The following is a 23,970-nucleotide window of genomic DNA, read 5'->3' as shown; positions in this document are numbered from 1 at the left end:
TATTAGGCGAAGTGAATGAAGCCAGTTAGAGAAAGAGAAATACCGTATGATCTCACTCATGTTGTGGAATCTAATGAACAAAATAAACTGACAGACAAAACTAAAGGCATGGACATATGGAACAGACTGATAGATCTCAGAGTGAACAGTGTTGAAAGGGACTGGAAGACATTAGCTAAAGAATGTATATGCATGTATTCAAAGCCCACGGACACAGACAACAATGTGGTGTATGCCGGGGGTGAGTGTTGGTGGAGGGAGGAAAAGGGGTAAAATGGGGGATATCTGTAATAGTGTCAACAATAATAACAAAGAAAAAGAACATGGATTCAGCAATCCTGATATGGAAATGGGAGGGGCAACTTTCACTATTATACAGAGTAACCCATTCACAAAATTATTGCTTTCCATCCCTGAAACTTTGGACTTTGATAGCTAGAGATTAAGTTCTCAAGGAAGGAATGCTTCTATTAGGGAATACATTGGTTGACTTAGAAGCTGAGATTGCCATGAAGCCTTTTGAGCTCCTTATACCATTGTGACTACAGGCAAAGAAGTAGGTGCCCCACTGGTGGCATGATTGGTCCTGATCACCAAGGGTAAATTGGGTTGCTGCTACAGTGGTGGCATGGAAGACTATCTATGGGAACTAGAGGATTCTTTGGGTGCCCTGTTGTACTTCTACATCCAATAGTAAAAGATTAATGGGAGAGTATAGCAGTCCATTTCTGAGTCATTTCACCAGTAAAATACTTCAACCATGAGGTCCTGACTGAGGGTGAAAAGAATATAGTATAGCTAGTAGAAAAAAGAGAAATTATAAATATCAACAGTGGCTTTGGGATCAATTACAGAAATGAAGGCTTAGCAGCTATGAGTATTTTCTTTCCTGCTTGTTATTTATGTGTGTATATTGCATATAAGGAATGCTGGTGATGGTTACATTGATATTTTAATCTGTATTACTGTATATTGAGTTATGCCTGTAATCTCTAGGACTAGAGGTGGAATAAGAAGAGAATCTAACATCCAGAGTGATGTTACTGACTGATGGGACTTTGTGGACCTCATTTTTGGACAGAAGGTATATCCTCATTTCAGGAGGGCTGTTGGTCCTGTTAGGATTAAGCATGATGTTATTGTTTTTGAGTGGAGTTTAATTATGAGTGGGAGGGTCTCTGTGGTGTTTGAGTAGCCAGAGGGGTGGACAGTATTAGATAATGTCTCAGGTTTGTAAGTGCTTGGCTTATCTAGGCCCTGGCTATTTTTTCCTTGATGAGAAAATTCTTGCACATTTTTTAAAATTAAATAAAACTATGCCTTACATTCCACAAAAAAATCAAGTACATTTAAGCCTAATAGTTTTGATAATTGCATGAAATATAAATGATCTAAAATATCCAGGATAATTTAACTACTGCATTGGAAATAAATGATAATGAGATTGTAATTCAAGGAAGAAAACTGTCTTTATTCACAGATAACCTTATCATTCATGTAGAAGGTATGATGGAATCTTATGAGAACTCATGAATGAAGGTAGTGAGTGAAGATCAATGTACAAAAATAACTTGCAGATAAATGAAACAAATTTAACAAAATATGTTAAAGAAAATTGAGAATTATAAAGTATTGCTGAGAAAGTAAGTGTGCCTAAATAAATTGAGAGATACAGTTGAGTCATTATTCATGGATTTTGTATTTGTGAATTGGTCATTTGCTAAAATTTGTTTGTAAGCCCTAAATCAATACTTACGGTGTTTTTGTGGTCATTCACTGACACAACCAGAGTGGTAAAAAGTTTAAATCACCTAATGAATACAATGTGAACTGAAGGTGAACATGATTGACACTCTGCTCTCTTGTTTCAGCTCTCATGCTGTAAGTGTATCCTTTTCTTGGTCTATTTAGTGCTGCATATTTTGCATTTTTGTGCTTTTTGTCAGTGATTCATCTGTTTAAAGTGCTGTGTAGTGCTGGTTGGCTATGAGCTCAATGTTAATAAACCAACAACATATATTTAGTAAGGTGTCATTAACTAGAAACACACAGTAGCAAGGTTATGTGTGGATTAACTGTCAAAATGTTATGGTCAGAAGTTTGTAGGAACCTGAACCTGTATTTCCTGTAGAAGCAATAGTTCAATATTTGCTAATACATTATTTGCAGTGATGTTATAGAACATGACTATTATTAGTAAGTTTGAAATATTATTTCAATAATGAGAATAGACTGTATATCCTGTACATGGGTTGGGAGACTCAGTTTTGTTAAAATGTTGATTTTTACCAAATTAATGTACAAAAATTTTATTTGAATCCTTGGAAGCATTTTTGCCTAAAATAAAATTCATGTTGAAATGCAAGAATTTAGAATAGCCACAAAACAATGAAAAAGAACAGTGATATGGGAGTGGGTGAGCAACACTACCTAATTTTGAGAATTATCATAAAATTACAGTAAAAACTGGTTGTCATAAAAAAGGCAAATAGGTTAATGAAACAGTAGGTATGTAGTCCAGAAATAAACTCACTTATATATAGATACCTGATTTTGACCAAGCCAAAAAAACAATACAGTAGAAAAAAATATGGACTTTTCAACAAATTGTGCTCGAACATTGGCTCTAAATACACAGAAAATAAAATTGAATCCACACCATGCACTATACACAAAAATTAATTCAAAATGGCTCAGTTGGATCCAAGATGGTGGAGGAATAAGTGGAAGCTACACTAACATCCTCCCAGGACCAATCTGGAATTACAACTAAATTGTAGAGAAATCATCCAGAATAACCAACTGAACACTAGCCAGAGAGAAGCCTTATAACCATGGACAGATAGAGGAAACCACTCCATCACAAATGTGACTGGTAGGGAGTGTGGAGGAGATGTGAGAGAGCTGGCTTGGCTCCCTTATGTGAAGTGCTAGAGGGACATTTCAGTGACTGGGGCATTCCCCCTGAGAATTGTGGGGTCTAAACCCCAACTGGGCTGCCCAGTGTACAGCATTAGAGGTGGAAAGGAACTCAGATAACATCCAGCTGTGAAAAGCAGCAGGAGTTCTATCTGCCAGGGAGAGATGGCTGGAGTCACAGAGAGCCTCTTAAAGGGCCAAAACCCAAAATTTTGTTTGCAGCCACTTTCCCTAGGCTCCAGGAAAGAGAGGGAAGAGCGGACTAGAGATACTAAAGGACAGTGGGATTGGTGGCCCTAAGGCAAAAACTGAAGGAAAGGCTGACATGAACCCTGTGCTGGGTCATTCCCCCCATTGTAGGAGTCATGACTCTTAGGCAGAGCACTACTCTCCAAGTGGCATCAACCTGAGGGGAAGCAATAGACCTGCCTACAGGAATTACTCTACCCCACCCTGTGGTTCTTAAGCCAGGCTGCTGATTGTGGTAACAAGTGATCTTATTTTAACAGTTGATTAGTTTAACAACTAAGGCAGAAAATACAAAGTAGCCACAATGGGAAAACAAAGAAACACAAAATGAAGGAGCAAGTAAATTTCCCAAAAGAGCTAGATAAATTGAGTCAAGCAATTTATCAGATACACAGTTTAGAGTAAAGATTATAAGGATACTCAACAGCATGAAAACCATTTTATAAATAACCAATCAGAAATAAAAATGCAATATCTGAAATAAATAATATACTGGAAGGAATAAACAGTAGGTTAGATGAAGAAGAGGACAAAATCAGTGTTTTGGAAGACAAGGTGGAAAAAAACACCCAGGTCAAGCAGCAGAGGAAAAAAGAATTAAAATGAGGAGAGCTTAAATATTTTAGACAACATGAAGCATAACAACATCCACATCATGAGAATACCAGAAGGAGCAGAGAGCAAGCAAGGGATCGAGAACCTATTTGAAAAAATAATGACTAAAAACTTCCCTAATTGGGGGAAGGAAAAAGACATACTAGTCCAGGAAGTTCAGAGAGTCCCAAACAAGTTGGACCCAAAGAGGCCTACGCTGGGACACATCATAATTAAAATGACAAGGGTTAAAGACAATGAGAGGATCCTAAAAGTAACAAGAGAAAAGAAGGTAGTTACTTACCAAGGAGCACCAATTAGACTGTCTTTCATCTATTTTCTCAACAGAAACATTTCAGGCCAGAAGAGAGTGATGTGAAATATTCAATGTGATGAAAAGAATGGACCTACAACCAAGTCTATGTTACCCAGCAAGGCTATCATTTAAAATTGAAGGAGAAATAAGGAACTTCCCAGACAAGAAAAAACTGAAGGAATTTATTAACACCAAACCAGTACTAAAAAATGTTAATGAGCTTGTTTTAAGAAGAAGAAAAGGAGAAAAGGAAAAAAAAGAGAAAAATAGTCTAACAATAAAATGGCACTAAATATGTATCTATCAAAAATCACCTTAAATGTTAATGGCTTAAATGTTCCAACCAAAAGACATAGGATAGCTGAATGGATAAGATAACAAGACCCATATATATGCTGCCTCCAAGAGACCCATCTCAGATCGAAAGACATGACTCAGACTAAAAGTAAGGGTTGGAAAAAGATATTTCATTCAAATGGGAAGAAAAATAGTTGGGGCAGAAGTACTTATATTGGACAAAATAGACTTTAAAACCAAGATTATAATAAGAGACAACAAAGGACACAACATAATGATAAAGGGAATATAGTCCAACATGAGGATATAACCCTAGTAAGCCCAATGGACCCAACATAGGAACACCTAAATATGTAAAGCAAATCTTGATGGACATAAAAGGAGAGATGGAGAGAAATAGAGTTATATATGGGGATTTTAACAACCCTTTGAATTCAGTGGATAGATCTTCCAGGCAGAACACCCACAAGGAGAAAGTAGCTTTATGTGACACACTAGTTCAAATGGATTTAATTGATGTGTTCAGAGCATTTCACCCCAAAGCAGGAGAATATACATATTTTCAAGTACACATGGAACGTTTCCTAGCATAGATCACATGTTAGGACACAAAACAAGTCTTGATAACTTTAAGAATATTGAAATTATACCAAGCCTCTTCTCTGACCACAGTGCTATGAAACTAGGAAACAATCACAAGAGGAACACTGAAAATCAAGCAAAGAAATGGAAGCTAATAACATGTTAATAATAACATGTTATTAAACAGTGAATGGGTCAACAATGAGATCAAAGAGGAAATCAAAAGGTACCTTGAAAGAAATGAAAACAAGGATACAACAATCCAAAATATGTGTGACACTGGGAAAGCCATCCTAAGAGGGAAGTTCATAGCATTACAGTCATATCTCAGAAAACAAGAAAAAACTCAAATAAACAATCTAACTTCACACTTAAAGGAACTTGAAAGAGAACAACAAACAGAGCCTAAAGTGAGTAGAAAGAAGGAAATAATAAAGAGCAGTGCAGAAATAAATAAAGTGGAATCTAAAAAAATGATACAAAAGATCAATGAATCTAAGAGCTGATTCTTTGAAAAGATAAACAGATTGACAAACCTTTATCAGATTCATCAAAAAGAAAAAAAAGGCAGGGACCCAAATAAATAAAAGCAAATGAAAGAGAAGAAATAATGACCAACAACAAAGCAATACAAAGTATTGTAAAAAAATATTAGGAACAATTGTATGTCAAGGAACTGGACAACCTGGATGAAATATATAAATTCCTAGGACTATACAATCTTTCAAAAATAAATCAGGAAGAATCAGAGAATATGAATAGACAGATTACACCTAATGAAATTGAAGCAGTAATCAAAAAACTCCCAACAAACAAAAGCTTTGGAGTAGATAGCTTCACAGGTGAATTTTACCAGACATTCCAAGAAAAACTAATATCTATCCTCAAACTATTTCATAATATTCAAGAGGAGGGAATGCTCCCAAACTCATTTTACAAGTCCAACATTATCCTAATTCCAAAACCAGATAAAGATACTACAGAGAAAGAAAATTATAGGCCTGTTTCCCTGATGAACATAGATGCCAAAATCCTCAGCAAAATATTAGCAGTAGTGTATCAAATACAGTAGTGTATCAAATACAGTAGTGTATCAAAAAGGTCATACACTATGATCAGGTGGGATTTATTCTGGGAATGCAAGGTTGGTACAAAATTTGCAAATCAATAAATGTGATTCATCACATAAACAGAATGGAGGATAAAAACCACATGATCATATCAATAGATGCAGAAAAAGCTTTTGATAGAATCCAGCACCCATTTATGATCAAAACTCTCAGCAAAGTCAGAATAGTGGGAACATTCCTTAAATAGTGAAAGCCATATATGCCAAACGCACTGCCAACATTGTACTCAATGGGCAATAACTACAAGTGTTCCCCTTATGATTTTGAACAAGACAGGGATGTCCACTTTTACTTCTCTTATTCAATACAGTACTGGAATCCTAGCCACAGGAGTGAGACCAGAAGAAGTAATAAAAAACATCCAAATTGAAGAGGAGGAAGTAAAACTGTCTTTGCATATGATATGATACTGTACTTAGAGAACCCCAAAGATTCCACCAAGAAACTACTAGATCTGATAAATAAGTTCAGCAAAGTAGCAGGATACAAAATTAATATCCAAAAATTAGTTGCATTTTTGTATGCCAGCAATGAACTAACAGTAAGGGAAATTTAAACAATCCTATTCACAGTTGCTTCAAAAAGAATAAAATAGGCCCTGGTCATTGTGTCTCGGTTTGAGTGCTGATCTCCGAACTGAGATGTGACTGGTTTGATTCCCAGTCAGGGCACATGCCTAGGTTGTGGTTCAGGTTTTCAGCTTTGAGTGTGTGAGAGGCTTCTGAATCTCTCACACATTGATGTTTCTTTCTCTCTCTTTTTCCCTTCCTTCTCCTCTTTCTAAAAATAAATAAAATGAATAAAATAGTAATAAATCTAACCAAGGACATAAAAGACTTGTACTTGGAAAATTATAAGACACTGGAGAAAGAAACAGAAGAAGACACAAAGAAGTGGAGCATGTATCATGTTCATGGCTATGAAGAACCGACATCATTAAAATATCCATACTACCCAAAGTAATCTATAGATTCAGTGCAATTCCTATCAAGATTTCAATGATGTATTTCACAGAACTAGAATAAATATTTCAAAAATTTTATAGAAGCCTAAAAAGCCCCATATAGCAATAGTGATCCTGAGAATGGAGAACGAAGTTGGAGGAATCATGGCACCTAATATGAAACTATATTACAAGGCCATAGTAATCAAAACAGCCTGGCACTGGTATAGAAACAGACACATAGATCAGTGGGACAGAGTAGAGATGCCAGAAATAAACCCACACCTTTACAGTCAATTAATATTCAACACAGGAAGCAAGCACACACATGGGCTAAAGATAGTTTATTCAATAAATTGTGTTGGGAAAATTGGATACATATGTGCAGAAAAGTAAAACTAGACCACCTTATACCACACACAAGAATAAATTCAAAATACATGGAAAGCTTAAATGTTAGATTAGAAACCATAAAAATCATAGGAGAAAACATAGGCAGCAAATATTGGACATTGCTCATAACAATTTTGTATCTGATATATCTCCCTAGGTAAGGGAAACAAACGAACAAACCAACAACAACAAAAAAAGAAATAGGACTACATCAAACTAAAAAGTTTGCACAGCAAAGGAAATTGTCAACAAAATAAAAAGAAAACCCACAGAATGTGAGAATATATTCATTGATACATGTGGGGGCGGGCTCTGTCTGCATGGCCACCCTAGCTGCCACTGATGAGAATAAGTCTACCAAGACATGATCTTCTTGGGGAGGAAAGGTGGTGGATCTCTCAGAGAAGAAGGGACAGGAGTCTTTTCCTCAGCAGGCTTTTGTTGGGTTCATTTGCATAGGAATACAGGATATATATGTAAAGCTCATCAATCATTGTCAAGCAGTAATGGTCAAACAATAGATAACATTCAAAGAACTCTGAGGGCTTATTTTGATAACTAAAGTGCCATAAAACTTTGGGGAAACAAACTCATTTCACTCTTGGACCCTTATCATTTAAATTGAGGGTATTAGCAAAGCAGGTTTCATAGGATTTTATGCATTCTTTCTTAGGCCTGATGGCCCTGAGGAACCTGCCCTTTTTAGCATAGGGCCACACCCACCTCCAGCATTGTTTCAGGCTTAAGTCAGGGAGGGGAAGTAACACAGCCAAGAGATTAGGAGACTTCTTGCAGACAGAATGAGGACTCAGGCTATGTCAAAGCTGAGGGGTGAGGTTCCATAACGCCCTTTCTCTGTAGCCCCCCAAGTCCTTCCCTGAGGGCCCCCTTGTGACCATGCCTGTCTTAAGTCACCCCTCCTTTGAGGAATCTTACCCGTCATTGGCTAACTGGTCATGCACTGTGGGCCAGGCAGGCTGAAGTAAAGTGGACAGAGGTGGTGCTCCTGCCAGGGTGATAAGCTTTGTCACCTCAGTGGCTTTCGGTCCCAAGGTCTTTTTACACAGTCTTAGCCATGGGGGATTGCAGTTTCTGAAACCAGGCAGTGGTTCCCAACGGATACACCCAATAAGGGGTTAATATGCAAAATTTATAAAGTACTTATACAACTCAACACCAAAAAAAAAAAAAAAGCAACCCAGTTAAAAGATGGGCAAAGGACCTGCAGAGACAGTTCTCCAAAGAGTACATTCAGATATACAATATACATACTAAAAGATGTTCAGTATCAATAATTACCAGAGAAATGCAAATTAAAACTGCAATGAGATACAATATCTTTCCTGTCAGAATGGCTATCATCAATAAATCAACAAATGACAAGTGCTGGTGAGGACGTGGAGAAAGGGAAACACTCTTGCACTGTTGGTTTGAATGCAGGCTGGTGCAGCCACTGTGGAAAGCAGTATGGAGCTACCTCAAAAAATTAAAAATGGATTTGCCTTTTGACCCAGTGTTCCCACTTCTGGGAATATATCTGAAGGAACCCAAAACACTAATTTCAAAGAAAATGAACACCCCCCATATTCGATTCAGCGTCATTTACCATTGCCAGGATATGTGAGCAGCCAAAATGTGCATCAGTGGATGAGTGGAAAAAACAACTATGGGATGTTTACACAATGGGATTCTACTTGGCTGTACAAGAGAAAATTTTACCCTTTGCAACAGAATGGATGGAAGTAGAGAACATTATGCTAAGTCAAATGAGCCAGTCAGAGAAAGACAAAGACCATATGATTTCACTCATAAGTGGGATCTATTGAACAAACTGACCTAACAAGCCAAACAGAGACAGACTCATAGATGGAGAGCACATGACACCTAGTGGGGTGGGGGAGTTTGGGGGTAGAGCGTTTGAGCAAAAAGGAAAAATGGCTCATGGATATGGACAACAGTGTGGTGGTTGCTGGGGGTAGGAGGATATAAGGGGACTAAATGGTGCTGGAAAAAATAAAGATTAATTAGGAAAAAAAAAGATAAAGTAGAGTCTACCATTTGTTCAAAAAAATGGCTCAGAGACCTAAGCTTACTACCTAAAATTGTAAAGCTTCTAGAACAAAACCTAGGATAAAATCTTTGAAATTTTAACTATTTGATTATTTCTTAGGAAAAAAACAAAACACAACCTTTATGTGAGTAAATTGATAAATTAGGCGATATTAAAACTGAAGTCTGGTCTTCAAAAGGTGCTGGTAAGAGAGTGAAAAGAGACTCCATGTCCTGAAAGTCTTTGCCAAACATGTACCTGATTAATACTAGTTGTATTTAGAATATATAAAGAACTTCAAATAGTGTTTCCCCCAAGATGGAAGTGTAGGTAGAAACGCTTTGCTTCCTTGGAAGAAGGATAATAACCAATTTAAAAACAAAAACCAGTCAGAACTGCCAGATCAAACTGCATGGAACTCCAACAACCAAGGAGTTAAAGAAACATTCATCCAGATTGGTAGGACAGTTGGGTACAGGTTGCCAGGGCAGAGAGGTTGCGAGGCAAGGGGGCAGACCACATGATTGAGGTATGGACTGGCTGAGTGGGTTCCCTCATTTGCACACTGATAGGCCAGAAGGAACAACTAGGGAGTGAGACAGACCCCAAAACCCAGGGTTCCACTGTGGGGAAATAAAGCCTCAAAAACCCTGACTTTTGCAGGATTTGGGAGTATTGCATCAACTGCAGAAACTCCCAGCCTCATAGGAGAGCCTGTAGGAGAGGCCCATGGCATCCTAGAACATAAACAAGCCCAGCCACCTGGGAATCAGCACCTGAAAGGGCAAAATTAGCTTGTGGGAAGCAAGGGAAGTGACTGAAAGTTGGGCAAGAGTTGAGCAAGCTAGCAAGTGGCATTGTTCTCTTTCTGACCTCTCCCCCATATACTGCTCTACAACACAGCAAACTGGGTTGCCCTGCCCTGGCAAAAACCTAAGGCTCCCTGCTTACAATGTATTAGGTGTGCTAAGACAAAGAAATATGGCTCAAATGAGAGACCAGATCAAACTCTAGAAAAGGAACAAAGCAACGAGGACATAGACAACCTATCAGATGCAGAGTTCAAAACACTGGCAATCAGGATGCTCACAGAAATGATTGAGTTCAGTCACAAAATGAAAGCTATACAAAGTGAAATAGGTGTGAGTGAGCTGAGTTTGTGGGTGAGTTGTGGTAGTGGCAGCTTGGGCTGTAGGTGCTACCAGGAAAGAGAACTTCCAGCCAACATGCAGGCATAGGTAGACACATTGTGCCACCTCACACAACCAAAAGAAGGACAACAACAAATTTAAAAACAAAAAACAACCAGAACTGTCAGAAAGTTGAACTATATGAAGTCCGACAATCAAAGAGTTAAAGAAGAAACATTCATCCAGATCAGCAGGAGGGGTAGAAATGGGAAGCCAGGCGGAGAGGACTCGTGGAAAAGCTGTGGCTGAAGGACCAGGGTGGGCAAGGTGGTGACTGGCGGAGCAGGCTGTCACAGAATTGATTGAGTATGGTTGCAAAATGGAGGAAAGAGTGAAGGCTATGAAAAGTGAAATAAAGGAAAATATACAGGGAACCAACAGTGAAGGGAAGGAAATCGGGACTCAGATCAATGGTTTGGACCAGAAGGAAGAAATAAACAGTGACCAGAACAGAATGAAGAAACAAGAATTCAAAAAAAAAAATGAGGAGAGGCTTAGGATCCTCCAGGACAATTTTAAACGTTCTAACATCTCAATCATAGTGGCACCACAAGAAGAAGAGGAAGACCAAGAAATTGAAAACTTATTTGAAAAAATAATGAAGGAAAACTTGCCCTATCTGGCAAAGGAAATAGACTTCCAGGAAGCCCAGAGAGTACCAAAAAAGATGGACCCAAGGAAGCACACACCAAGGCACATCATCAAGTTACTGAAGATGAAAGGTAAGGAGAGAATCTTAAAAGCAGCAAGAGAAAAGGAGATAGTTACCTACAAAGGAGTGCCCATAAGTCTCTCAGCTGATTTCTCAAAAGAAACTTTACAGGCAAGAAGGGACTGGAAAGAAGTATTCCAAGTCATGAAGTCTACATCCAAAATTACTCTATCAAGCAAAGCTATCATTTAGAATGGAAAGGCAGGTAAAGTGCTTCCCAGATAAGGTCAAGTTAAAGGAGTTCATCATCACCCAGCCCTTATTATATGAAATGTTAAAGGGACTTATCTAAGAGAAAGATAAAAAATATCAACAGTAAAATGACAACAAACTCACAACTATTAACATCTGAACCTAAAACAAACAAACAAACAAACAAACAAACAAAAGCTAAGTAAACAGCTAGAATAGGAACAGAATCACAAATGGAGATTGCATGGAGGGTTATCGGCAGGGGAGTGGGAGGGGGGGGGGAAGATACAGGGAATAAGTAGCATATATGATAGGTAGAAAATAGACAGGGGGAGGTTAAGAATAGTATAGGATCCCCCATAAGTCTAGAGCCAATCTGGCACCATACAGAGTCATTACAATATTATTGACTGTATTCCCTATGCTCTACTTCACATCCCTGTGGCTTATTGTAAGTGACTTGTGACCTGCTTTGAATCAGGTCTTCGAGCATCCTCTCTTTGAGAAAATTGATGGCACCAGAATGACTTTAGAAAGTTCAATAGCAGTTAGAATCTAAGGCTTTTACACTATAAACCATTCCCTACTTTTGGTATGGTTTTGTAAAATAATTTTTAAATGATAAAAGTTATACATATTTATTGTAACAAAGTAAAGCATTGCAGTACTTTAAAAGTAGAAAGTGACGACCTTCCTCACCAGTCCCACATCTCTAATTCATGAACACGTTTGGTTTAAAGAAAATAAAAATATGATCAGAGAATAAGTGGTTGTAACTCTATTTCATTCAACATTTGTAATGTCCTTTATCAGTATGGAAGCACTGCACCTCACTCCCTTTTCAGAGCTGCACAGTGCATTGTGGTTTGTTTAACCAAACAATTAATGGTGAATAAATATTTAGCTTGTTTATAGTTCTTTGCTCTTGTAGTCTTTCTATTGCACATTGTCATGTGTAGATCTGATGTGAGTCTTCCTGTACTTTGACTCTTAGTTGTAGAACTGCTGTTTTAAAGATAGATGTGATTGAAACTTTAATTGGTATTGACCGATTGCCCACCAAAATTTTGCATTGTTCTGTGTTCATCAATAGAATTTGTGCCCATTTTCCCACACTGTTGCCAATACTTGCATGATTGTTTTTCATCTTTGTCAGTCTAAGGGGGTAAATTATATTTCACTGGAGTTCAAATTTTCATTTATTTAAACATTTTTTGGATAGATGTGTTTACTTAATAAATTATATTGTGAGTTGATTGTGCATGTATTTGCTCTCTTTTCTATTGGATTTAAAAACTTTGATTTATATCATCTTTGTATTTTATGGATGTTGACAGTTTGTTTTCACATGTTGTGAGTATTTCTCCTCCACTTTGTAGACTTCTTTTAGTGTCATTTTTGATGAGTTTCGCTGTATAGAAGTTTTACATTTCTGTGTTGTTTAACCTGTCAGTTTATCCCATTATGTCATTTAGGTTTCTCAATGTGTATATAGAAGAGCCTTCTATGTTACAGGATTGTGATGAATATTTACCTAGGTTTTCTTGTGCTTTTGTCATATTTTTTATACTTTGCATTTTAATACTTTTGGAATGTGTGTTTGTATTTATATGAGATAGGAACTTAATTTTTTTCCTCATTGATAGGCATTTATAATAGAGTAGTTTGATCCTTTGTTAGTGATTTTTCATGGACAACCTTAGGTTATAGTCTAATTTGAAGTTACAAGATTTGTTTCTGCCATAGGTATGGACAGGTAGTCACATTCCTTCTAGAAGACAAGAGTCCCTGGGAGGTAAATTCCTTCGCTCTCTAGACTGTTTTCTTTCTTTTTATTTTACCGGGGAATTAGGTTGGGTCCCTTCCAATAGCAGGGAATAGGGAAAGGGAAGTTGGCAAAGAGATGTAGAACTGTCCAAGTCATTCCTGGGACGTGGGATGGAAGCAGATTCTTCTGTTGGCAGGTGAGGTAGACAGTGACTTGGCTGGCAACAGCTCTGGCTGCAACTTAACTACTTCAAAAACATTGCTACTTTCAGTTCTGGCTTAGTAAACTTTTGGTGTTTTGATGGATTTTGATCAAAATTTTTTTTTTGCTACTTTCTCCTATGCATTCTGTAGTCTGATAATGACCTTCTTGCATTTGCCAGAATGTGTGTGTTTTATTTGCTTTCTCCTGCTTGTATGCTCTGGATAAGCCTGGACTCTCCTTTCCTCCCTTGCTAACTTGGTGAATTTCTTCTTTCCTTAACTATTTAATTAACCCCTCTTGAAACCTACCTTTTTATCCTCCCTTCACCTACTGCATTCCTTTAACAGCATTATTATGGCACTTACTATATTGTAGTTTATGCATTGGCTCATTGTTTGGGGTTTTTCTTGTACTAGGCTGTGAGCTCCTTTGGAATGGGGTGTTCTTGTTTATTGAAAACTGTGAGCTACATTATTTTGGTATAGTTTGGAGATTCAAGTCCCAGAGAGTACAGGACATTTTATAAGGATATGTGAATAGAGTCTGTCTCAAAAAATACACTTTTTTGATCAACAAAATCTGTATTTTGAGTGCATGCAGATATTATTGTTATTATAAATAGCTCTTTTACCATTGTTACTTATCAAAGTCATGGAGAGTTACATGTAAAAAAACTTCATATCAACAAAGATAAAATATGAGAAATCTTAACATAATTTATAGCACATTTGGGAATATTTTAGTAGAAAGTCAACTTATGTTATAATAAGTCAGTGGGAAAATAATAACAAATATCTGTTTCATACAGAATATCAAATATATTTGTATGACTCATATCAGCTTATCTTAACAGAATATTTTAACTCAGAATATTTTAGCTTAGAAAGCCATGAAAAAAGTTTATAAAACCACAGCACTGTTTTCCTATTTGATGATGGTATTTTAACAAATTATTTGTAATCAAAATAATAATGCATTCTTATTATTGTTAAGTGTCTTATGTCATCTCATTTACCCTATACCATCAACCAGTAATATAAAAATAACTATTACTTCTATTTTACTGCCCAAGAAAGAAATATTTAAGTACTTTTTCAAGATCCCATAGATCTCAATAAGTGGCAGAGATATCCAAACAGGCTACTGACCATTGTGTGGCATTTGCTCTCTCAAAAGCAAAATCTTATATTGTGAACTCCATTATCATTAATTTTATTTACTTCTGAGTAGTAATCTGTTATTCCAGCCACCAAATTGACTTGAAGCCTATCTCTTGAAGCCTTAGTAAAGGTACTAAGAACATTCTTAGTAGCTTTATGTATATTTCTCATTTTTTCAACTGTTGACTTTTCTAAACAATGACATATAAATTAAGTTTATATATCTTAATTTAAAAAACATTTTTAAAGAAAGATTTTATTTATTTTTAGACAGGGGGAGGGAGGGAAAAGGTGAAGGAGAGAAACATCAATGTGTGGTTGCCTCTTGTGCGCCCCCTATTGGGGACCTGGCCCCCATCCCAGGCATGTACCCTTACTGGAGAATCGAACCAGCAACTCTTTGGTTTCCAGGCTGGCACTCAATCCACTGAGCTACTTTAGCCAGGGGTAAAACATTTTTAAAAAGATTTTATTTTTATTTTCAGAGAGAGGGGAAGAGAAGAAGAAAGGAAAGGAGAGAAATATTGATATGCGAGAGAAACATTGATCAGTTACCTCTCACCTCTCGCATGCTGCCAGCCGCGGGACCTGACCCATAACCCAGGCATGGCCCCAAATGGGAATCGAACTGGCAAGCTTTTGATTCACAGGCCAGCGCTCAGTCCACTGTGCCAAAACCAGCCAGGGCAACTCTCAATTTTTATGGACAAGTTTGTTATATGATTTTATAGATGCTTTATCAAAATTTCAGTTTTATTTTTGAGTTACTGCTCTATCACTGAGCTCTGTCAAGTAATTAATACTAATAAGATTTCTGATTAAATAGGGGAACAGCTATTTAAAGTTTTAATCATTTTCTAAAACAAATGATTTTAACTAATTACTTTTAAATTCACCAACTTGAAACAATTGGATTTTAACTAATAAAGCTTTATCAAAGTGAGATCTTGCATGTGTTTTGCATACCTTTCACCCCAAAACTTCAGTCACACATTAAAATGTTTTATTGAATTCATGTTGTTTTTATGAAGCAGAGTCAAAATTAATAGAATATAAGTTTAATACCATGTTATTAGTTAGCACTTTCCTTTAACGTATTTAAAGTCTATGCTATTAGCATGTTTTGTACTGTAATATTGTCGTATTATGCTTGCAATGTTCCCAGAAGTTTTGCCATCATTAGAGATGATTATGCAGCATTGCTGAATTATAACAGTATAAGTGCTATTTCATTGTTATGCAAAATTGACTGGTTTTTACCAGACCGTGATATTTTCTCATTTTTAACAAAGTTTTATTTTTTTGTTTTGCTTTTTTTGATATTCAGTTAGCCGTGTTATCTATTGTACCCAAATATTAAATGCCATGCTATGCAAGGACCAAAGCTGATTATAGCCCCAGGTCACCTTGTACTTGATAGAAGACTGACTCTGGTACAATTTATAAAATGTTCATTTGAATTATACACACAAAAATAAGTAAAATGCAGGCTTTCTCAAAATTATCTTGACTTCTTCTTGTCTTTTTTGTATTGTCCAAACAGTAATGATTACTAGGTTTTTGTTTTTTCTTGCAAGCCACTTGGAATTGTTTAATTGTAGAATTAGTTGTCATCTGTATTGGTCCTGCAATTGGTTGCTTAGATTCTCTTTCCTTTGACTTATGCCCTACTAGGTATTTATGTAGTTTTCTTATAATTTCTTAATCATAATGATTGTGATCAAGTTATTGTATAAAAGTACTGGTTCTGTAAAGAGTATTAAAAAGTTAAAAGAATACTATTTTTGCTATATAATGTTTGAAGATGAAGTTCCTAAAACCAGCTATTTCCATTCATTTAATGTATTCTCCATATAGTGCAACTCAGTTTAATTGAGTAGGAAGTAATCTACTTGCATGGTCTCACACTGACTCATGAGACATGGATGAAAACCTAAAAAACAATTAAATGTGTCACTAAATGTGACAAAGGAAAACATAGGATAAAATAATTTAATATAGTATAAGGAAAATTTCTGAAGCTGTAGTAATTGTGTTAGAATTTAGAATACCACTCATTTAAAAATCTTAACCTCATAACAGCCTGTGAGCTAAGTGGGATAGATTTATTACTTTTATTTTGCAGCTAAAGAATAGAAGGCTTAGTAAATTTAAGTAAAAATCATTAAGACCTTTCAGGTTTAGAGAAGGATTTTTTTAAGGCATGAAAAGCACACTCCAAAGAAGATCGATAAATATAATCTACAGAGTAATCAATGGAAAGATGGGCAAGCAATTCCCAGAAGAGGAAACTCAAATGATCAATAACATGAGAAGATGATTAGCCTCACTTGTAAACTGTGGATGCAAATTAAAATAGTGGGGAAAACAAAAAACAATAGTGGGATACAATTTGTCAAATATCACATTATCAAAAATTAAAATACTCAGCCACACTATGTGTTTTCAGAGTCCAGGTAAATGGTAATTTTCATGTTGCTGGGGAAGGTATTGGTACAATCATTCTTGGTGCCATTTGGCAGCATGTTTTTACCTGTGAGAGTGAAGAGTTAGTAACAAACTAAATGTCTGTCAGTAGGGGAGTAGATTAAGAAATGGATATGATACTGTGATGAAAATTATACAGCAGTTAAAACTAATGTACTGAATTTATTTAAGTTACAATCTCAAAAACATTAAGAGTATAGAAAGTAGTGAAAGTGATATATTACTATTTATGTGACTATAAAATCACATATATCAAGACTGTATTTTTTCATGGATATGCATGCATGCATATAAATGTATTTAAAAGATCCCAGAGTAATATATTCTAAATTCATATAAAAGTGATTTTTAGAATAGGTAAAGGGAACTTAACTGGAAGGTAGTACTTTTTTTTACAAGACAAAGGAAATATGGAAAATGTTAATTTCAGTTCTGGATGCTTAAGACATGGGCATTGTTAAATTATTCTTCCTATTTAAACTTTAAAAATTTTGTTTAAAAACAGGAAAAGAAGTTATTATAAAATAGTACTTGAAAGATCTAGTACTTAAATTTATGACCTGATTCCCAAGTCTAGAGCTTTTCAATTAATATGCTGCCTCAAAATGAGAAAGAAAAAGAAAAAAAAGATCAAAGGATAGAAAAGATAGAGAAAATGTGTTATATAGTAATAAGAATCAGTAAAATTATGTGTTTATGCTAAAAATTTTTAAGAGGAAAGGAAAGTTACAAAATAGAAATTATAACCTTACATTATTTTAAAATCTTTAAGCATGCTGTTATCATACATGTGTAAAGAGCAACTTAGGTATTTAGGAAAAGTTACCTTGATTTGTTATTTAAAATGTGGTACATATTTCTGTTGCATGTAATAGAAGACATTCGATGGCTTGATTTTTTCTAATATAAAATTTATGAAAATTAATCCAAATTTACAATCTGACTTCAAGCTAAAAGAGTCAAATTTAGCTTTTCTTCCATTTTGTAAAGTCAAGAATGACAAAAACTTTACAGCCTTTTTATTTACAGCTTCTCTCCAAGATAAAATGGCAAACCTCAAAGAGAAAACTCCAATGTGTCTGGTAAATGAGTTAGCCCGTTTCAATAGAGTCCAACCCCAGTATAAACTTCTGAAAGAAAGAGGGCCTGCTCATTCGAAGGTAAGGTTATGAAGAGAGGTGGTGAGACATGCTTATGAAAGTCTATCAGATTTATCACCTTAGATTTTAACTGTGCTTCATTTTGGGGGTAGGGGCAGCCAATGGCCTGAAGACTTTTACTTTCATATGAAAAATATTTTGAAGTTTGTAACTAGACAATTTTGTTGCTTATTACGGTTTACTAAACTCAGATAACAGTACTTCACAAAATCACATGAAATATGGATTTTTTTTCTTTTAGTAAATTAAGAAACTCAGGCACAGAACAGAAAAGTTAAGCGACTTGCTTAATAGTTCATAAATGCCTGTGCCAATGTTTGCATTGTTCTTTGACTCCCAAGTATAATGCTCTTTCCATTAAATCATAACTGCTACAGTAGAAATGCAAGTATAGCAATGGTTACATAGTGAGACATCTTTTCCATTAATTCTAAGGTTCACTATTTATAAAAGTTCTATAACCAGTATTATTATTATCCATGCATTCATTTAATTCATTCATTAACCATGCATTCATACAAGTTCTTTTAAATGGAGAGGCAACTTATATTTATGTATAGCCTTATACTTATATGTTTACATATATACATGTTACAAAGAAATCTGTAACTAATGCATTTATGTTTGAGCTCAATTCATCTGCTTTAAAAAAATCTCAGTTGTATATAAATTTCTTAAATCTTGGATATTGGAGGTTATGATAATGATTGTCAATTTTTGTATATAATGTGGAAGCAATAGATTCTGTAAAAGTTGGTTAATCTTTGTAAAGCAACTGGCCATTGGGTTATTTGTTTTCTAGCATTTCCTTTAAAGAAGGAAAATAAGATGAAATTAAAATCCATCAATTTTGTTTTCTACTAGAGGCTTTTATGAAGGATTTCTGGGCAATAATTTAGTTTGTTTATAATGTATTTTATGTAGAGAAAAAGGTTATGGCCTTGGTCTACCTGTGTAGTCATATTTCCTCTTTCACACCCATTAATTCATACCCATTTCATACTCATTCTCTTTCTGTTCTTAATCACGTGTAACTGTTTGCATTTCTTAGGATGCTTCATGTTTTTTTCACACGTCTTTGATTTGCCTTTGTAGTAGTGTCTCTCTGCCAGGAAGGTCCTTTTGCTCTTACTCATTTTTAAACATCCAGCTTACATGTCACATTTTCCAAACCTCTGTGAAACTTCTCTGATCCCTCCACTGGGCCTCCAGCAGGACCCTACAGCTTTCTCAGCTGTGCCATTCCTGTGCAATGGTATACGCTGGTCATTACTGTTGACCAACATAGACTGAGATTTTTAGACGTAATGAAGATTTATTTTCTGTATTTTATGGTTCCTCTAGTATATGTCCTGGTTGCTCCTCATTGCCAAAATCAGATATTCTTCCTGGAGACCCCCTTCTGTCTCCACTTTCATAATAGATCAACTTTGCCGCCCGCCCTCCCTGCCCCAAGCCCATTCCCCATTCTCTCATTTCGCCATTAACCTCTGAGTGATTCCATCACATTTCTCCTGGCTCACTTTCACCCTAACAGTCATCCTGTTTTAATTTTTGATGATTTTACTGTCTACGTAGATGATTGTTCCAACATGCTTACCACTTTTTTTGCACATTTCCAGATATCTTGTCTTCCACTCATTCTTGTATCACATTCTTGACCTTGTCATTACCAATAACTCAAGACCTCCATGATCTTTTACAAAAATCTCACCTGAGAGCCCTGGCTGGCATAGCTCAGTGGATTGAGTGCAGGCTGCGAACCAAAGTGTCGCAGGTTCAATTCCCAGTCAGGGTACATGCCTGGGTTGCAGGCTACAGCCCCCAGCAACCGCACATTGATGTTTCTCTCTCTCTTTCTTTCTCCCTCCCTTCCCTCTCTAAAAATAAATAAATAAAATCTTGAAAAAACACACACACAACAAACATCAATAGTTCCCCTTTGCCTATCACAGCAGACCCCAATTAAAAAAAAAATCTCACCTGAGGACATTTTTTCATTGCCAGAGAGAGAGAGAGAGAGGGAGGGAGGGAGGGAGGGAGAGAGAGAGAGCATGACTCGACAGACAGATAGACAGGTATTGATTGGTTGCCTTCTTGTAGGTGCCCCTACTGGGAAGCGAACCTACAACCTGAGTATGTGCCCTGACTGGGAATCAAACCCTCAACCTTTCAGTTATGGGGCAGTGCTCTAACCAACTAGGCCGCATCAGCCAGGGCAAGACCTCCATGATTTTTTAATGTCAAGCATTCATCTCTCTCTGACACCTCCTAACTTTCAAGTCCCAACCCTTCTAGTAGTTTGGCTTCACTAGTCCTTCCATTCCACAAATCCATTAATTATACCACCTTTTTACTATTCTGACTTCCCTCAGTCCTCACCTGGTTCTTTGTCCTGTTTGAATTCCATATGCCTTGTAGGTGCCTTCAGCTCTCTTGCCCCTCTTGGCAGCACCCCAACCTAAACCCAAATTTGTTCTTCCCTTCTGAATTACTATGAACTACCTGTAGAGTAGCCAACACCGTTATTTCTGTACTAGATCCCACCCTCTCTCACTTATTCCAGGCCATTCCTCCAGATTCTCATCCCCTCCCTTCCCTTTCTTCTATGTAATCAATTTCCCCTCCTGATGAGCCGGGTTTATAGTGGTGAAAGCAGGCCACAGAGACTCACTGTAGTCCACGTTCTTATTTGGGAAGTAGAGACCTAGCTTAGTTTATGTGCTTTCCTCTACTCCATTGAGTCTTCCAGAATCTGAACAATTTAATGGCAGCTTTCAATATGTGACTATTAAATAAAAATAATTATTTTAATGCTTGTCTTGTCCCTTTTTGTTTATCTGTTCACATTTTAATAGAACTCTAAAGTAATTTATTATACCTATGCCAATGTAAGTTATTGTGACATTGCTGTATCTCTTAGGTACTTCAACACAGCTCTTATTTTTTCTATGGATTGTTGTTTTGACTTTCTCAAATCTCAAAAGAAGGCTATTAGGTAGGGCATAAGTAAGAGACCTCACAATAACATAAAATGGTATTTTTTTTCTTTATTTCCCTGTTTTGATAAGTTGTCAGCATACATGACTAAGTGTTAAGAATGCTGTACTAAACTGACACTTTGAGAAGGTTTCCTTTGGGATAGATAATCCTGAGGGAGGCATTATCACCTGAACTCTTGAAGCAAGCAGTTTTGGTTTTTTTTTTTTAACCCCTGCTGGATTTGCCAGGCTTGATCTTTGCCCTACATCATCCAGCTTGTGTGGCCTTGGGCAACTAATTTAGAGTCTCTGTTTTCTCATCTTTAATTTGAGAAATATTGTACCTGTTCTCATGTGGTATAATGGCATAATGATTTGTAAATTTTTAGCAATTACATTGATGATGGAGGTAACTAGGTAATTTTATCATTGCTTTGAGTAGTGTATAGGACAGACACTGTTCCTGCACTGAAGCTTTCTCCTCTGCCATCTTCTCTGATGTCACTCTTAGTATATTCTGGATACAAGTCCTTTGTTAGATATGCTTGGCAAACTTTTTTTCTTAGTCTGAGCCTTCTCTTTTCTTTTTAAAGACTTTATTTATTTATTTTTATAGAGAGAGGAAGGGAAGGAAGAAAAGAGGGAGAGAAACATCCATGTGTGAAAGAAACATTGATCGGTTTGCTTCTTGCACGCTTCCAACCCAGGACCTAGCCAGCAACCTCGGCATGTGCCGTATCCAGGAATCTAACCATTGTGGGACTATGTCCAACCCATCGAGCTACACTAATCAGAACTTATCCTTTTCTTTTTTTAACAGTGTCTTTGATGAAGAACAGTTGATAATTTTTTATGAATTATGACATCTATTTGTTCTCATGTAGATTGTGTTTTTGGTGTTGAATCTGTGAAATCTTTGCATCATCAAAATCATAAGATTTATGTTATCTTCAGATGTTTTATAGTTTTAGGTTTGACATTTGATCTTAACATTTAGGTCTAATTGCCATTTTGAGTTAATTTTTGTATGTGATGTGAGATATAGAACAGGTTTATTATTTTTTTGCATACCTACAGCTTTTTAAAATGTATATTTTGTTGATTATGCAATTACTGTTTTCCCAATCTTTCCTTCTTTATCCTCCCTCCACCCTGCACATCCCCTCTTACCCACATTCCTCCCCTTTAGTTCATATCCATGGGCCATACATATAAATTCTTTGAATTCTGTTTCCTATACCATTTTTGACCTCTCCCCATCTATTTTATGCCTACCAAATATGCTTCTTATTCCCTGTACCTTTCCCCCCATTCCTCCCCTCCTCCTCCCCACTGAAAACCCTCCATGTGATGTCCATTTCTCTGATTCTGTTCCTGTTCTAGTTGTTTGCTTAGTTTTTGTTTTTCTTATTTTTTTTCAGGTTTATTTGTTGATAGTTGTGAGTTTGTCATCACTTTACTGTTCATAGTTTTTGATCTTCAGTTTCTTAGATAAGTCTCTTTAACATTTCGTATAATAAAGGCTGGTGATGAACTCCTTTAACTTGACCTTATTTGGGAAGCACTTTATCTGCCCTTCTATTCTAAATGAAAGCTTTGCTGGATAGAGTAACCTTGGATGTAGGTCCTTGCCTTTCATGACTTCAAATACTTCTTTTCAGCCCCTTCTTGCCTGTAAGGTTTCTTTTGAGAAACCAGCTGAGAGACTTATGGGCATTCCTTTGTAGGTAACTGTCTCCTTTCTCTTGCTGCTTTTCAGTTTCTTTCATTATGTTTAATCTTGGGTAACAATGATGGTGTGCCTTGGTGTTCTTCTTTAGGTCCAACTTTTTGGGGACTCTCAGGGCTTTATGGACTTCCTGGAAGTCTATTTACTTCATCAGAATGGGGAAATTTTTGCTCATATTTTGTTCAAATAAGTTTTCAATTTCTTGCTGTTGTTCTTCTCCTTTTGGCACCCCATAATTCAGATATTGGAATGTTTAAAGTTGTCCCAGAGGTCCCTAAGCTTCTCTTCATTTTTTTGAATTCTTGTTTCTTCATTCTGTTCCAATTGGATGATTAATTTTTCCTTTTGTTCCAAATCATTGATTTGAGTCCTGGTTTCCTTCCCTTTACTGTTGGTTCCCTGAATATTTTGCTCTATTTCACTTTGGGTATCTTTCATTTGCTCTTTTATTTTGCGACCCAGCTAAATCAGATCTGTGAACATTTTGATTACCAGGCCTTTGAACTCTTCTTCAGATAGGTTGACTATCTCCTCAACACTTAGCTCTCTTTCTGGAGTTTTGCACTGTTCTTTCATTTGGGCCATATTTCTTTGTCTTGGTGCACCTGTTAAGTTGTAAGGGGGCAGGGCCTTAGGTATTTGCCAGGCAGGGCAACCCTCCTTGCTGTGTTGCAATGCTGTCTCTGTGGGAGGGGTCAGAGAAGGAACAGTGTGGCTTGCCTGCTCGGCTCTAGCCCCACTTTCCAACAAATCCTTGTGTGAGACTGGGAGTTTCTCCCACTGTGGCAACTCTGGCCATAGTCCACAGTCAGCCTGGAGTCTCAGTTTCCCGTTCAGCCAGCCCAGCCCTGCGCAGCCTGCTGCCTCAACATGGTCCACTGCCTCAACATGGTCCACTGCCTCAGCGTGGTCTG

At 36.6% G+C, this 23,970-nt stretch overlaps 1 protein-coding gene across 8 annotated transcripts in view; it reads left to right on the top strand.

The window, feature by feature from the left end:
• The window catches only part of STAU2 (staufen double-stranded RNA binding protein 2), a 423,958-nt gene that overhangs the window by 29,522 nt on the left and 370,466 nt on the right, over nucleotides 1-23,970 (top strand). For 6 of the 8 annotated variants that reach the window (XM_045849458.1, XR_006786958.1, XM_045849459.1 and 3 more), the window contains one exon: nucleotides 18,216-18,346. The exons of 1 other annotated variant lie outside the window; for it this stretch is intronic. In XM_045849458.1, coding sequence (XP_045705414.1) covers nucleotides 18,233-18,346 — 114 coding nt within the window. In that variant the 5' untranslated portion in view covers nucleotides 18,216-18,232. Of the gene's footprint in view, nucleotides 1-996; nucleotides 1,085-18,215; nucleotides 18,347-23,970 lie in introns of those variants that run through there. One more of the 8 variants, XM_045849457.1, reaches the window with a different exon arrangement.

This window comes from Phyllostomus hastatus, unplaced genomic scaffold, assembly GCF_019186645.2.
Source record: "Phyllostomus hastatus isolate PE091 unplaced genomic scaffold, TTU_PhHast_1.1 phas_contig_65, whole genome shotgun sequence".
NCBI lineage: Eukaryota > Metazoa > Chordata > Mammalia > Chiroptera > Phyllostomidae > Phyllostomus > Phyllostomus hastatus.
Note: the sequence above shows the minus strand (reverse complement) of the source record. Positions and strands in the feature narration are given on the sequence as shown.